This window comes from Meles meles, chromosome 3, assembly GCF_922984935.1.
Source record: "Meles meles chromosome 3, mMelMel3.1 paternal haplotype, whole genome shotgun sequence".
Classification (NCBI taxonomy): domain Eukaryota; kingdom Metazoa; phylum Chordata; class Mammalia; order Carnivora; family Mustelidae; genus Meles; species Meles meles.
Window position 1 is genome coordinate 4,653,790 of NC_060068.1, and position 14,932 is coordinate 4,668,721.

At 41.1% G+C, this 14,932-nt stretch overlaps 1 protein-coding gene across 1 annotated transcript; it reads right to left on the reverse strand.

Moving 5' to 3' along the window:
* Positions 1-12,913: 12,913 nt before the first annotated feature.
* Positions 12,914-13,855, reverse strand: LOC123938367 (olfactory receptor 2T33-like). Its single transcript, XM_045999694.1, has one exon. The coding sequence runs from the start codon at positions 13,853-13,855 to the stop codon at positions 12,914-12,916; it is 942 nt and encodes a 313-aa protein (XP_045855650.1).
* Positions 13,856-14,932: the final 1,077 nt, after the last annotated feature.

The window sequence follows — 14,932 nt, forward strand, 5'->3', positions numbered from 1 at the left end:
AGTGACCCAAGAGCGACACTGCCCTTTTTGATCCTAAAACCATGTGTGTGGCTGCTGGCTTGCACACACACACCTGGAACTCCTGGATCATGTCTGGGTGCCACTCTAATGTCTTTTCCATACCACTACCACCCTGTGAGGTTTTGCCTGGTCATGGATGTAGGTTCCAGATCTTTTCATGCTGCTCCAGAAAAGAGTGACTATGGACTGGCCTCACTCATGGTTTATCGCAAATCATACTAAGAATCCCTTCCTGGGCTCGCTGACCATTTCTTGCTTCCTGGTTCCACTGCTAGGGCACTCTACTAGTTCAGCCACCCTGTTACACTCTGTGAGAATTTGTATCCTGAGACCACAGGCCCTACCTAGAATTCTGCCTTTTCATTTCCAGAGCTCCTTGCAGAGAAGGATGTCTCTCACTAGAGCAGATTTCTAAGGGTTCCAATTTTTATGCTCTGGTGTTATATAACTTTTCAGAAGCACATTATGAAGCCTCCCTCTCCCTTCTGTTTATATTCATACGTGTCCACAGATTCACAACCCCGCATGTCCTACCTTAAGAAAAAGAAAAGTCGGGGCGCCTGGGTGGCTCAGTGGGTTAAGCTGCTGCCTTCGGCTCGGGTCATGGTCTCAGGGTCCTGGGATTGAGTCCCACATCGGGCTCCCTGCTCAGCAGAGAGCCTGCTTCCCTTCCTCTCTCTCTGCCTGTCTCTCTTGTGATTTCTCTCTGTCAAATAAATAAATAAAATCTTAAAAAAAAAAGAAAAAGAAAAGTCACTTTTCTACTGGTAGGGGTGCAGATGTACATTCTTACACCTCAGGCTGATTTTGTGGATGTTCAAAATAGTTTCATAACTTTCCAGCTAAATTTAGGGACGAGCTGAAATAGGGTCCCCAACTCTGGCATCTTGCCTCCTCCCTCTTAATTTTCTTTAAAATACCGTCATTGTACTTATCCCTATGGGGCTTGGCTGATTTATGCAATTGCATAATTACCTGAAAGTAATATATTGTTTATCTGAAATTAATATAATATTGTATGTCAACTGTAGTGGACATATTGTTTACCTGAAATTAATAGAACAGTCTATGTCAAATATACTGTAAATAAGATATATTAAATAAAATAAGTAGAATACAATTGGTTCTTGTGAAAAGACAGCCCAGACAGAGAATCCTAGCAATTTATCATTGAAAGTCTGTCTTCATTGAAAAAACATATAGGATTATGGAATCCAGATGTCAGATTTTAAGAAAAGTTTGGGGTCCAAAATAATCAACACTTACCTTAAGGTTAGACAAGGATTTTTATAATTTTAAACTTTAATGGAACAAAGCTATAATTTTAGTTGCCTGATATATACTGTTTTGGATTCTTACCTAAGGGAAAAATATAATGCAAAATTAAGATGTAGCCTTTGAATGGCCGGTGCAAATAAGCGTCACTAAAGCTGACGTCTTCATCTTCAGAATAAATCAACCTCTAAATTTAGGTTCAAAACTTTTAAAAGATTTTTTCTAAAAGATTTGATTTATTTATTTCACAGAGATCACAAGTAGGCAGAGAGGCAGGCAGAAAGAAGGGGGAGCAGGCTGCTCGCTGAGCAGAGAGCCTGATGTGGGGCTCCATCCCTGGACCCTGGGATCATGAGCTGAAGGCAGACGCTTTAACCCACTGAGCCACCCAGGCACCCCAAGATTTTTTTTTAAATTTATTTGGAGTCAAGATGGCGGGGAAGTAGGAGGAGGCACCGTTTCAACCTGTACCCTAAAGTGAGCTGATTACCTACCAAAGAACTCTGATCACCCATGAAATCAGACTGAGATCAGAATTATACACGTCTGAATCTCTACAGGAGCAGAAGACGCCAATGGGCAGGTAAAGCGGAATGGGAACATCGGACTGATATCAGAAGATAAACAAAAGAGGGAGGGAGCCACCAGAGATGACCAATTGGAAAGTAATACCCCAGTAGGAGAGTGCCCTGCGTCTGGGGACCAGCATTAGCTTGGAGTCTGGTTGAAAGCACTCAAAAAAAAAAAAAAAAGAGCACAGGATCACAGGGGGGAAATTGTGGGAATAGGGGTGGTTAGGGACAGGGGCTTAAGTCCCCAGACCCAGGACAGCCTCCCCTGGTGCTGAGCCAGAGAGAGTGTGGTGGAGAAACCAGGTCTTGGTCCCTGAGCCGCCAGTGCACCCCAGATGAGTGGGGTCTGGTTCCCATGAGGGGCTGGGAGCCTGGCCAGATGGCACTCCTGAAGCATGCGTGTCCCACACCTTCCCCTGGGAGAGGTGCTCACAGGTGCTAGCTGGGAGCCCTGGCACCCGGAAAAACCAGGCATTCCCAGCCCATGCCAGCAGGAAAATCTCATCGTGCAGTTGCTGCTTGGAACCACTCTGGCGGTCTGTAGCTGCCCAGACAGCCACTGCTTCCATGGTATTGGGTACAGGGAGGAGATCCTGCATCCCCAGGGACAGTGACTCAGAACCTACTTTGTCAGCAGCTCTGCAGAGCATTCTGAGGCTTCTCTCTGAGAGGGAGGTCTGGGTGCAGTTTGCTCTCCTCTAAAGCTCCAAAAACCATCAAAAGCTGTCAAGGCAAGGGTAAAAGGATGAACAAACATAAAAACCTCCAGAGAACAAAAGCCTGAAAAAAAGCGGGTTCCTCAGAGCGAACCTCCTTGAGGGGGGCGGGAGGACATAACTCAGGGAACATCATTCACTGAAAACCCACGTGGCAGGTTCCTCCTCCAGAAAACAAACCAGGAAGGAAGAAAAATAAAAAGACGATAAGAGAACAACCACCACTACTTCATAAATATAACTTTTATTTTTAAATATTTTCCACTATGCTGGTTCATTTTTTATACATATAGATAATTTTTTAACGTATTTACCATTACAGTGAGATGTCCAGTACATCAAATTCCTTAATAACCTTCTAACCTGAACTTTTTGATACATACACCCGTGTTTTTCTTTTGCTTTTCTATTTTTTAAATTTTTTTAAAAATTTTAATTTAGTTTAGTTTAGTTTATTCTCTTTTAATTTTTATTTTTTAATATAAATATAGAGTTAAAATTCAAGATAATCCCCTTTCCCCAATCAATGCTACCCCTATAGGCAAACCAATTTTTAATCCCCCTATATCTTAGGAAAGTTGAGTCCCATAAAAAAGACATCAAGATACATCCAGGAAGAATGAAAATAACCTTCCACGCCCACACTGAGAAATTTTAATGACTCTCCCATCTATTCCTTCTGCCAGTGTTTCTGTGTATTTGTGTATGTCCTGATGGTATACAAGTCTTATACTTGGGGGTTTTTTGACGAGGTTCTTCCTTTTTTTGCTTTTATATATACATATATTTTTCTCTTGTCATATACTTTTATCAGTCTTTTTGTTTGTCTGTTTTTGATTGTATACTTCATAAATCTTACCTTGCGGCCCATTTGGAAGGAGCATTCTCTTTTATCTTCCCTTTTTTTCCTGTCTGTCTGTCTGTCTGTCTCTCTCCCTCTCCCTCTTTTCTTTTCTTTTTTTCTCACTTTCTTTTTCTTTGCTTTTTTCTCCCATTTGTGTGGGGAATCCTGATTGTGCAGAAGTGTTCCAGGGTACACCTTGACTGCTAGACTGTCGATATATCTAGCTGCATCTGTTCAGTCATCTCTTACTAAAATGACAAGGAGGAGGAATGCCCAACAGAAAAAAAGTACAGAGGATGGACCTTTTGCAACAGAGCTAATGGCTATACACATAGACAAAATGTTGGAAAAGGAATTCAGGCTAACAATTATCCAGGCAATAGCTAGGTTGAAGAAAGCCATGGCTGACCAAATGGAATTGATTAGGGCAGAACTGAAAGCCACCAGGGATGATGTTCACAATGTTAGGGCAGAACTGAAAGCCACCAGGGATGATGTTCAAAATGCTCTCAATGAATTCTAAACTCATCTAAATTCTCTTAAAGCTAGGATAAATGAGGCAGAAGATAGAATTAGTGATCTGGAGGACAAACAGATAGAAAAGATCAGGAAGAAGCCTGGAACAAACAGCTCAGAAGCCACGAAAACAGAATCAGGGAAATAAATGATGTCATGAAACATTTCAATGTCAGAATTATTGGAATATCTGAAGGGGAGGAAAAAGAAAGAAGTCTAGAAGATATAGTGGAACAAGTTGTCTATGAAAATTTTCTCAATCTCACGAATGGAAACAACATTTATGTACTAGAGACAGAGCGGTTTCCCCACAAGAATTTAGATTCTTGAAAGTCCTCACGACTCTGATAGTTAGAATGAAGAATGACAATTCTAGACAGACCCTCTTAAAAGCAGCTAGGGCAAAGAAGCTCCTTACATACAGAGGAAAGCCCATTAGAATAACGTCAGATCTGTCCACAGAGACCTGGCAAGCCAGGAAAGGCTAGCAAAGTATATTCAGAGTACTAAATGAGAAGAACATGCAGCCAAGAATACTTTATCCAGCAAGACTGACATTCAAAATGGATGGAGAGATAAAGAGTTTCCAAGACTGGCAATTCTTAAAAGACTATGTAACCACCAAACAGACACAGCAGGAAATATTAAGGGGGGGTCGTATAAAAGAGAAAAAATCCCAAGAATATCATTGAACAGAAATATAGAAACAATTTACAGACAGAAAGACTTCAAAGGTAACATGATGTCAATAAAAACGTATCTATCAATAATCACTCTCTATGTGAATGGACTAAATGTGCCCATAAAATGACACAGGGTTGCAGATTGGATAAAACGACTGGACCCACCCATATGTTGTCTACAAGAGACCCATTTTAAACCTAAGGATACACCCAGACTGAAAGTGAAGGGATGGAGAAGCATCTTTCATGCCAATGGGCCACAAAAGAAGGCCAGGGTAGCGATCCTCATATCAGATAAATTAGATTTTAAACTAAAGACTGTAATCAGAGATAGAGAAGGACACTACATCATTCTTAAAGGGACTATCCATCAAGATGATCTAACAATTGTCAATATCTACGCCCCAAACATAGGAGCAGCCAATTACATAAGAAAACTATTAACCAAGAAAAAGAGTCACATTGATGTGAATACTTTGATAGTAGGAGATCTTAATACGCCTCTCTCAGTAATAGAGATCATCAAAGCAGAAAATCAATAAAGAAATAAGTGAATTGAATGAAACATTGGAGCAGATGGACCTCATAGACATATACAGAACATTCCACCCTAAACTAGCAGAATACGCATTCTTCTCAAGTGCACATGGAACCTTCTACAGAATAGACCACATACTGGGTCACAAAGCAAGACTCAATCGATACCAAAAGACTGACATTATTCCCTGCATATTCTCCGATCACAATGCTTTGAAACTGGAGCTCAATCACAAGGAAAAGTTCAGAAGGAACTCAAACACCTGGAAGCTAAAGACCGCCTTGCTAAAGAATGCTTGGATCAACCAGGAGATCAAAGACGAACTTAAAAAATTCATGGGAACCAATGAGAATGAAGACACTTTGGTCCAAAACCTATGGGATACAGCAAAGGAGGTTCTAAGGGGGAAATACATAGCCATCCAAGACTCCCTCAACAAAAACGAAAAATCCACCAATAAAAAATACACCAGCTGTCTCTACACCTTAAAGAACTGGAGAATCAACAACAAATCAAACCAACTCTTCATGCAAGAAGGGAAATAATCAAGATTAGAGCAGAGATCAATGAGGTAGAAACCAGAGACACAGTAGAATGTATCAATGAAACTAGATACTGGTTTCTTGAAAGAATCAATAAGATTGATAAAACATTGGCCACACTAATTCAAAAGAAAATAGTGAAAGCCCAAAGTAATAAAATTATGAATGAAAAGGGAGAGATCAAAACAAACACCAAGGAAATAGAAACAATCTTCAGAAATTATTACCAACAGTTATATGCCAATAAGCAAAGTTATATGCCAATAAGCACCTAGATGAAATGGGTGCATTCCTGGAAAACTAGAAACTCCCAAAATTGAACCGGGAAGAAATTGACAAACTGAATAGTCCGATATCTAGTAACGAGATTGAAGCAGTGATAAAAAACCTCCCAAAAACAAGAGCCCAGGACCTGACAGATTCCCTGGGGAATTCTACCAAACTTTCAAAGAAGAAATCACACCAATTCTCCTGAAGCTGTTCCAAAAAATTGAAGCAGAAGGAAAACTTCCAGACTCTTTTTATGAAGCCAGCATTACCCTGATCCCCAAACCAGGCAAAGACCCTACCAAAAAGGAGAATTTCAGACCAATATCACTGATGAATATGGATGCAAAGATTCTCCACAAGATCCTAGCAAACAGGAACCAGCAGCACATTCAAAAGATGATCCACCATGACCAGGTGGGATTCATCCCTGGGTTGCAAGGTTGGTTCAACATTCGCAAATCAATCAGTGTGATAGAACAAATCAATAAGAGAAGAGAGAAGAACCACACGGTCCCCTCAATTGATGCAGAAAAAGCATTTGACAAAATCCAGCATCCGTTCCTGATGAAAACGCTTCAAAGTATAGGGATAGAGGGAACATTCCTGAACTTCATAAAATCTATCTATGAAAGACCCACAGCAAATATCATCGTCAATGGGAAAAAGCTTGCAGCCTTCCCGTTGAGATCAGGAACACGACAAGGATGCCCACTCTCACCACTCTTGTTCAACATAGTATTAGAAGTTCTAGCAACGGCAATCAGACAACAAAGAGAAATAAAAGGTATCCCAATTGGCAAGGAAGAAGTCAAACTCTCTCTCTTCACAGATGACATGATTCTTTATATGGAAAACCCCAAGGACTCCACCCCCAAACTACTAGAACTCATACAGCAATTCAGTAACGTGGCAGGCTACAAAGTCAATGTACAGAAATCAGTGGCTTTCTTATACACTAACAAAGAAAATACAGAAAGGGAAATTAGAGAATCGATTCCATTTACTATAGCACCAAGAACCATAAGATACCTGGGCATAAACCTAACCAAAGAAGTAAAGGACCTGTACTCGAGGAACTACAAAACACTCATGAAAGAAATTGAAGAGGACACAAAAAGATGGAAGACTGTTCCATGCTCTTGGATTGGAAGAATAAACATTGTTAAAATGTCTATACTGCCTAGAGCAATCTATACTTTTAATGCCATTCCGATCAAAATTCCACTGATATTTTTCAAAGAGCTGGAGCAAATAATCCTAAAATTTGTATGGAGCCAGAAGAGACCCCGAATTGCTAAGGAAATGTTGAAAAACAAAAACAAAACTGGCGGCATCACATTACCCGATTTCAAGCTTTACTACAAAACTGTGATCACCAAGACAGCGTGGTACTGGCATAAAAACAGACACGTAGACCAGTGGAACAGAGTGGAGAGCCCAGATATGGACCCTCAACTCTATGGTCAAATAATCTTTGACAAAACAGGAAAAAATATTCAATGGAAAAAAGACAGTCTCTTCAATAAATGGTGCTGGGAAAACTGGACAGCGATATGTAGAAGAATGAAACTCGACCATTCTCTTACACCCTACACAAAGATAAACTCGAAATGGATAAAAGACCTGAACGTGACACAAGAATCTATCAGAATCCTAGAGGAGAACATAGGCAGTAACCTCTTCGATATCAGCCACAGCAACTTCTTTCAAGATATGTCTCCTAAGGCAAAGGAAACAAAAGCAAAAATGAACTTTTGGGACTTCGTCAAGATCAAAAGCTTCTTCACAACAAAGGAAACAGTCAACAAAACATAGAGGCAACCCACGGAATGGGAGAAGATATTTGCAAATGACAGTACAGACAAAAGGTTGATATCCAGGATCTATAAAGAACTTCTCAAACTCAACACACACAAAACAGATAATCATATCAAAAAATGGGCAGAAGATATGAACAGACACTTCTCCAACAAAGACATACAAATGGCTATCAGACACATGAAAAAATGTTCATCATCACTAGCCATCGGGGAGATTCAAATTAAAACCACATTGAGATACCACCTGACCGCAGTTAGAATGGCCAAAATTAGCAAGACAGGAAACAACGTGTGTTGGAGAGGATGTGGAGAAAGGGGAACCCTCTTCCACTGTTGGTGGGAATGCAAGCTGGTGCAGCCACTTTGGAGAACAGTGTGGAGAATCCTGAAGAAATTAAGAATAGAACTTCCCTATGACCCTGCAATTGCACTGCTGGATATTTACCCCAAAGATACAGATGTAGTGAAAAGAAGGGCCATCTGTACCCCAATGTTTATTGCAGCAATGGCTACGGTCGCCAAACTGTGGAAAGAACCAAGATGCCCTTCAATGGATGAATGGGTAAGGAAGATGTGGTCCATATACACAATGGAGTATTATGCCTCCATCAGAAAGGACGAATACCCAACTTTTGTAGCAACATGGACGGGACTGGAAGAAATTATGCTGAGCGAAATAAGTCAAGCAGAGAGAGTCAAGTATCATATGGTCTCACTTATTTGTGGAGCATTACAAATAACATGGAGGACATGGGGAGATGGAGAGGAGAGGGAGTTGAGGGAAACTGGAAGTGGAGATGAACCATGAGAGACTATGGACTCTGAAAAACAACCAGAGGGTTATGAAGGGGTGGCGGGGGGTGGGGGGTGGGGTGGGAGGTTGAGGAACCAGGTGGTGGGTAATAGGGAGGGCATGTACTGCATGGAGCACTGGGTGTGATGCCAAAACAATGAACACTGTTATTCTGTAAATAAAAAAATAAAAATAAATAAATAAATAAATAAATAAATTTAAAAAAAAGGAAAGAAAAAATAACACCAATTCTCCTGAAGTTATTTCAAAAAATTGAAGCGGAAGGAAAACTTCAAGATTCTTTTTAGGAAGTCAGCATTACCCTGATCCCCAAACCAGGCAAAGACCCTACCAAAAAGGAGAATTTCAGACCAATATCTCTGATGAATATGGATGCAAAGATTCTCAACAAGATCCTAGCAAACAGGATCCAGCAACACATTAAAATGATTATCCACCATGACCAGGTGGGATTCATCCCTGGTTACAAGGATGATTCGACATTTGCAAATCAATCAATGGGATAGAACAAATCAATAAAAGAAGAGAGAAGAAGCACATGGTCCTCTCTACTGATGCAGAAAAATCACTGACAAAATCCAGCCTCCGTTCCTGATTATAATGTTTCAAAGTATAGGGATAGAGGGAACATTCCTGAACTTCAGAAAATTCTATATATTAAATATCACAGCAAATATCATCCTCAATGAGAAAAAGGTTTCAGCCTTCCCATTGAGATCAGGAACACGACAAGGATGCCCACTCTCACCACTCTTGTTCAACATAGTACTAGAAGTGCTAGCAATGGCAATCAGACAACAAAGAGAAATAAAAGGTATCCAAATTGGCAACGAAGAAGTCAAACTCTCCCTCTTCGCAGATGAAATGATTCTTTATATGGAAAACCCCAGAGACTCAACCCCCAAACCACTAAAACTCATAAAGAAATTCAGTAACTTGGCAGGATACAAAGTCAATGCACAGAAATCAGTGGCTTTCTTATACACTATCAATGAAAATACAGAAAGGGAAATTAGAGTATTGATTCCATTTACTATAGCATGAAGAACCGTAAGATAACTGGGAATAAACCTAACCAAAGAGGTAAAGGGTCTGTACTCTAGGAACTACAGAACACTCATGAAAGAAATTGAAGAAGACACAAAAAGATGGAAGACCGTTCCATGCTCTTGGATTGGAAGAATAAAAATTGTTAAAATGTCCATACCTCCTATAGCAATCTATAATTTTAATGCCATTCCGATCAAAATTCAACCGGTATTTTTCAAAGAGCTGGAGCAAATAATCCTAAAATTTGTATGGAATCAGAAGAGACCCCGAATTGCTAAGGAAATGTTGAAAAACAAAAACAAAACTGGCGGCATCACGTTACCCGATTTCAAGCTTTACTACAAATCTGTGATCACCAAGACAGCATGGTACTGGCATAGAAACAGACACGTAGACCAGTGGAATAGAGTGGAGAGCCCAGATTTGGACCCTCAACTCTATGGTCAAGTAGTCTTTGACAAAACATGAAGAAAGATACAATGGAAAAAAGACAGTCTCTTCAATAAATGGTGCTGGGAAAACTGGACAGCGATATGTAGAAGAATGAAACTCGACCATTCTCTTACACCATACACAAAGATAAACTTGAAATGGATAAAAGACCTCAACGTGAGACAGGAATCCATCAGAATCCTAGAGGAGAACATAGGCAGTAACCTCTTTGATATCAGCCACAGCAACTTCTTTCAAGATATGTCTCCAAAGGCAAAGGAAAAAAAAGCGAAAATGAACTTTTGGGACTTCATCAAGATCAAAATCTTCTTCACAGCAAAGGAAACAGTCAACAAACCAAGAAGCAACCTGCAGAATAGGAGAAGATATTTGCAAATGACAGTACAGACAAAAGGTTGATATCCAGGATCTATAAAGAACTTCTCAAACTCAACACATACAAAACAGATAATCATATCAAAAAATGGGCAAAAGATATGAACAGACACTTCTTCAAGGAAGACATACAAATGGATATCACATTTAAAAATGTTCATCATCACTAGCCATCAGGGAGATTCAAATTAAATCTACATTGAGATACCACCTGACACCAGTTAGAATGGCCAAAATTAGCAAGACAGGAAACAACGTGTGTTGGAGAGGATGTGGAGAAAGGGGAACCCTTTTCCACTGTTGGTGGCAATGCAAGTTGGTGCAGCCTCTTTGGAGAACAGTATGGAAATTCTTCAAGAAATTAAGAATAGAGCTTCCCTACGACCCTGCAACTGCACTACTGGGTGTTTACCCCAAAGACACAGATGTAGTGAAAAGAAGGGCCATCTGTACCCCAATGTTTATTGCACCAATGGCCACGGTCGCCAAACTGTGGAAAGAACCAAGATGCCCTTCAACAGACGAATGGATAAGGAAGATGTGGTACATATACACGATGGAGTGGTATGCCTCCCTCAGAAAGGATGAATACCTAACTTTTGTAGCAACATGGACGGGACTGGAATAGATTATGCTGAGCGAAATAAGTCAAGCAGAGAGAGTCAAGTATCATATGATCTCACTTATTTGTGGAGCATAACAAATAACACGGTGGATATGGGGAGATGGAGAGGAGAGGGAGTTGAGGTAAATTGGAAGGGGAGATGAACCATGAGAGACTATGGACTCTGAAAAACATCCAGAGGGTTTTGAAGGGGCGGGGGGGGGGGGTGGGAGGTTGAGGAACCAGGTGGTGGGTAATAGGGAGGGCATGTACTACATGGAGCACTGGGTGTGGTGCAAAAACAATGAACACTGTTATGCTGAAAATAAAGAAATAAAAAATGACTTTAATTATTTATTTGACAGAGAGATATCAGAAATAGACATAGAGGCAAGCAGGGAGAGAAAGGAGGAAGCAGGCCCTCTGTTGAGCACAGATCCTGATGTGAAGCTCCATCCCAGAACCCTCGGCTCGTGACCTGATCGGAAGGCAGAGGCTTTAACCCACCGAGCCACCTAGGCGCCCCAAAGATGAATTCTTATCTATGTACATCAAGAGTAAATATTTATTTTAAAGTGTAGAAAATGGAATTTTGCTCCAAATCACTGTTATGAATTGATCTAATGTCTCTCTTGATTTATGTGGTTAGTTCTATCATGTGAATTATTTTATAATAAGCGTTACTTTGTTCAGGTCGAGATACTCACTTCTACACTTCATGATTACTGTGTATTTTTTTAAAGTAATTTGTATGTCCAACATGGGTCTTTTACTCATGACCTCGATATCAAGGGTCATATGTGCTACTGACTGAGCCAGCCAGTGATTGCTAGATATTTAACCATATACAGTTCAATCTGCTTACTTTTTCCATAATGATTTTTTAACTCACCTATACCCTCAGAACATCCTCTTCTAGCAAAAATTTTGACAGTATTTCCTACAAGATTTTTAAGCATTTTGTTTCCTATTCATTTAACTATTTATTTGAAATCTATTTTGTCAAAATTATATGAAACTAAGATATGCAAGGCTTTTATTCAGATTAATTATTACCTGTTTATATAATTCATCCTCAAAATTACACACACACACAAAAGAGTTGGTGGTGTTGACACAAAATGAACAAACCTTTTAGAATCTTTAAAGGAAAAGGTCCTTTGTTGTTGTTGTTGTTGTTCTGTTTTTGTTTTTAATCTTGTTTTTTAAGCCCAGGTTAGGTCCACTGCCTGGGATAGTCTTCGCTAAGGACATAAGACATGAAATATTACAAATCATTAGATGAATACACTTCAGATAGTTATAGAGCTTGTCTTATCTTAGGACTGTAACTTTAGGACTTAGTTTATCTGCAGGGTTGTATGACTTCAGTCTCATGGAAACCAGGGACGTTCTACCCTCAGTTTATGCTTGAATTCTCCCTTTAAGGTTATTTATAAATGAATCAGATGTACAACTCATGTCAGGGTCAGAAAATGAATTTGTTGACTCTGGTAATTGTTAAAATTTAGCTACATTGAGATCCCGTGAGCAGGGCCTAAGGACATTAAAGGTTGAAATCTCCTTTATTTTATCAATGTTGACCATATGTTTTACTTCTGGTACCTCATTTGCTTTTAATGCTGAGGTCCAACGTCCAGAAGAAAAATACTATGACAATATTTGAAAGCAGGGAAAATATAAATTTTAATTTACAAAATAAAAAAGAAATAGTTTTATTTAAACAGGGAAAACTGGCAAAATGAGAGCAAAATGTATCAATATTCGTAAATACATAGTGGATCCAGTTGGGCTGCTACCAGTTTATCAAATCACTCACACTATAAATGTCCCAGAAAACGTTTCTCTAGCCACTTTCTCAAAGCCCCCTTGACGTCTTTATTCCTCACACTGTAGATAAGGGGATTCAACACAGGTGTGAATATGGTGTAAAAAGCAGAGACCACCTTGTCACGGGCCACTGAATGGTAGGGTTTGGGCCTCATATAGATGAATATGATGGCTCCATAGAAGAGTCCCACAACAGCCAGGTGAGAGGAGCAGGTGGCAAAGGCTTTTTTCTGAGCGGCTGTGGACTTCATGTGAAGGACAGCAGCCAAGATGAGACTGTAGGAGGCCAGAATGAGAGACAGAGGGATCAGGAGCATCAGGATGCAGCACACATACATGAAAAATTCAAAAAATGTGGTGTCAGCACAAGCAAGGCGCACGAGTGTGGGTGCCTCACAGAAAAAGTGGTTTATTTCCCGAGAATGGCAGTAAGGGAAATTCAGAGTGGCCCCAGCCTGCATCAGACCATCCACCCCTCCCAGAAGCCAGGAACCTGCAGTCATGTGGAAGCAGAGCTTCTGATTCATGAGGATGGGGTAGCGCAGGGGGTGACATATGGCCACATAGCGGTCATAAGCCATGGCCGCTAAGAGGAAGCATTCACCCCCTCCCAGAGTGAGAAACAGGAAGATCTGGGTGCCACAGCCAGCAGGAGAGATGGTCCTGGTGCCCATCAGGTAGTTAGTTGCCATTTTGGGGACTATGGTGGAGACCAGCATCAAGTCCATGAGGGAGAGCTGGCTAAGCAAGAAGTACATGGGCGTGTGAAGCTGGGGGTCCTCATGGATGAGCACGATCATGAGGGCATTGCCCAGCAGGGAGATGAGGAAGATCATGAGCACCATGGAGAAGAGGAACACGTGGGTCTGAGTGTGGTTAAAGAGTCCTAAGAGAATGAAGTTAATTTCTGTGGTGTCATTTAAGCCCTCCATGGCTGAAGTCATGCCTGCAAGGCAAAGAATGATAGGAATGAGTTACTTGAAAGGAAGGTTTGGCATTTACTTAAGAAGAGATGGTCAACTCTTGCTCATCCTACCACTCGGAGACGGGGTAACTCAGAAGAGCCAAGAACAAAGGCTGACCCTCCTGGGATCTCCAGACAATAAAATGACCCTTTGGGGCCTGGGGTGGAGTGGGGATCCTAATGCTCTCTCCTCTTACCTGTAGGTTAAAAGCAGAGGGGGAAATGCCACCATGGGTATTGAGGAATCAGGTCCTCACCTAGAACAGGACTGGAGAACAGTTAGACCTGAGGCTCCCGCGAGGCTTCTCCCTCCCATGCTAGACCTTGACGCTTACTCGGGAGGTGCAGGACCACAGACCTATCCCAGACGCTCATCACTGCGTAGAGAAAGTGTGAGAATGAGAGAGAAATCACCTTCTCCTAGGGAAACCCTGAGCAGTAGTAAACAGGAAGTACTAGAGCTGATACCAGTCACGGCACCAGAGCCAGAGAACCTTCCAGATATAAGAAGAGCCCTTGAACTTTGCCCTCCCCCACTCAAATGGCACAGACATGGACAGTGGCTATCCAGCTCCCATCCTCGGCGATGCCCCTTCCCCAGGAGCCCATCAGCAGGGAGAGGGCGTCCAGACTACTTCCTCAAACTCCCACCCTTTGCGGGGAGCTCTCTGGAAACCCAAACCAGGAGAACAGGTTCTCATCAGCAACCTACATACATACATGAGCAGCACAAATGCATTAAACCTGTACCTACAGAATTTCATATTCAAGAGGAGCTCTACGTACTTGGCAAGAAAGTGATTCAATTCCTTTCATGTGGAGTTGATCATCTCCAGACGGATGGATTAGGCTACTTCTTAAGAATTCTGTTTCCCTCCTCTTACACTGTTGGTGGGAATGCAAGTTGGTGCAGCCACTTTGGAGAACAGTGTGGAGATTCCTCAAGAAATTAAAAATAGAGCTTCCCTATGATCCTGCAATTAGACTACTGGGTATTTACCCCAAAGATACAGATGTAGTGAAAATAAGGGCCATCTGTACCCCA

Excerpts from the sequence above, each read along its gene's own strand:
- LOC123938367 (XM_045999694.1), bottom strand. The coding sequence starts at position 13,855 with ATGGAGGGCTTAAATGACACCACAGAAATTAACTTCATTCTCTTAGGA.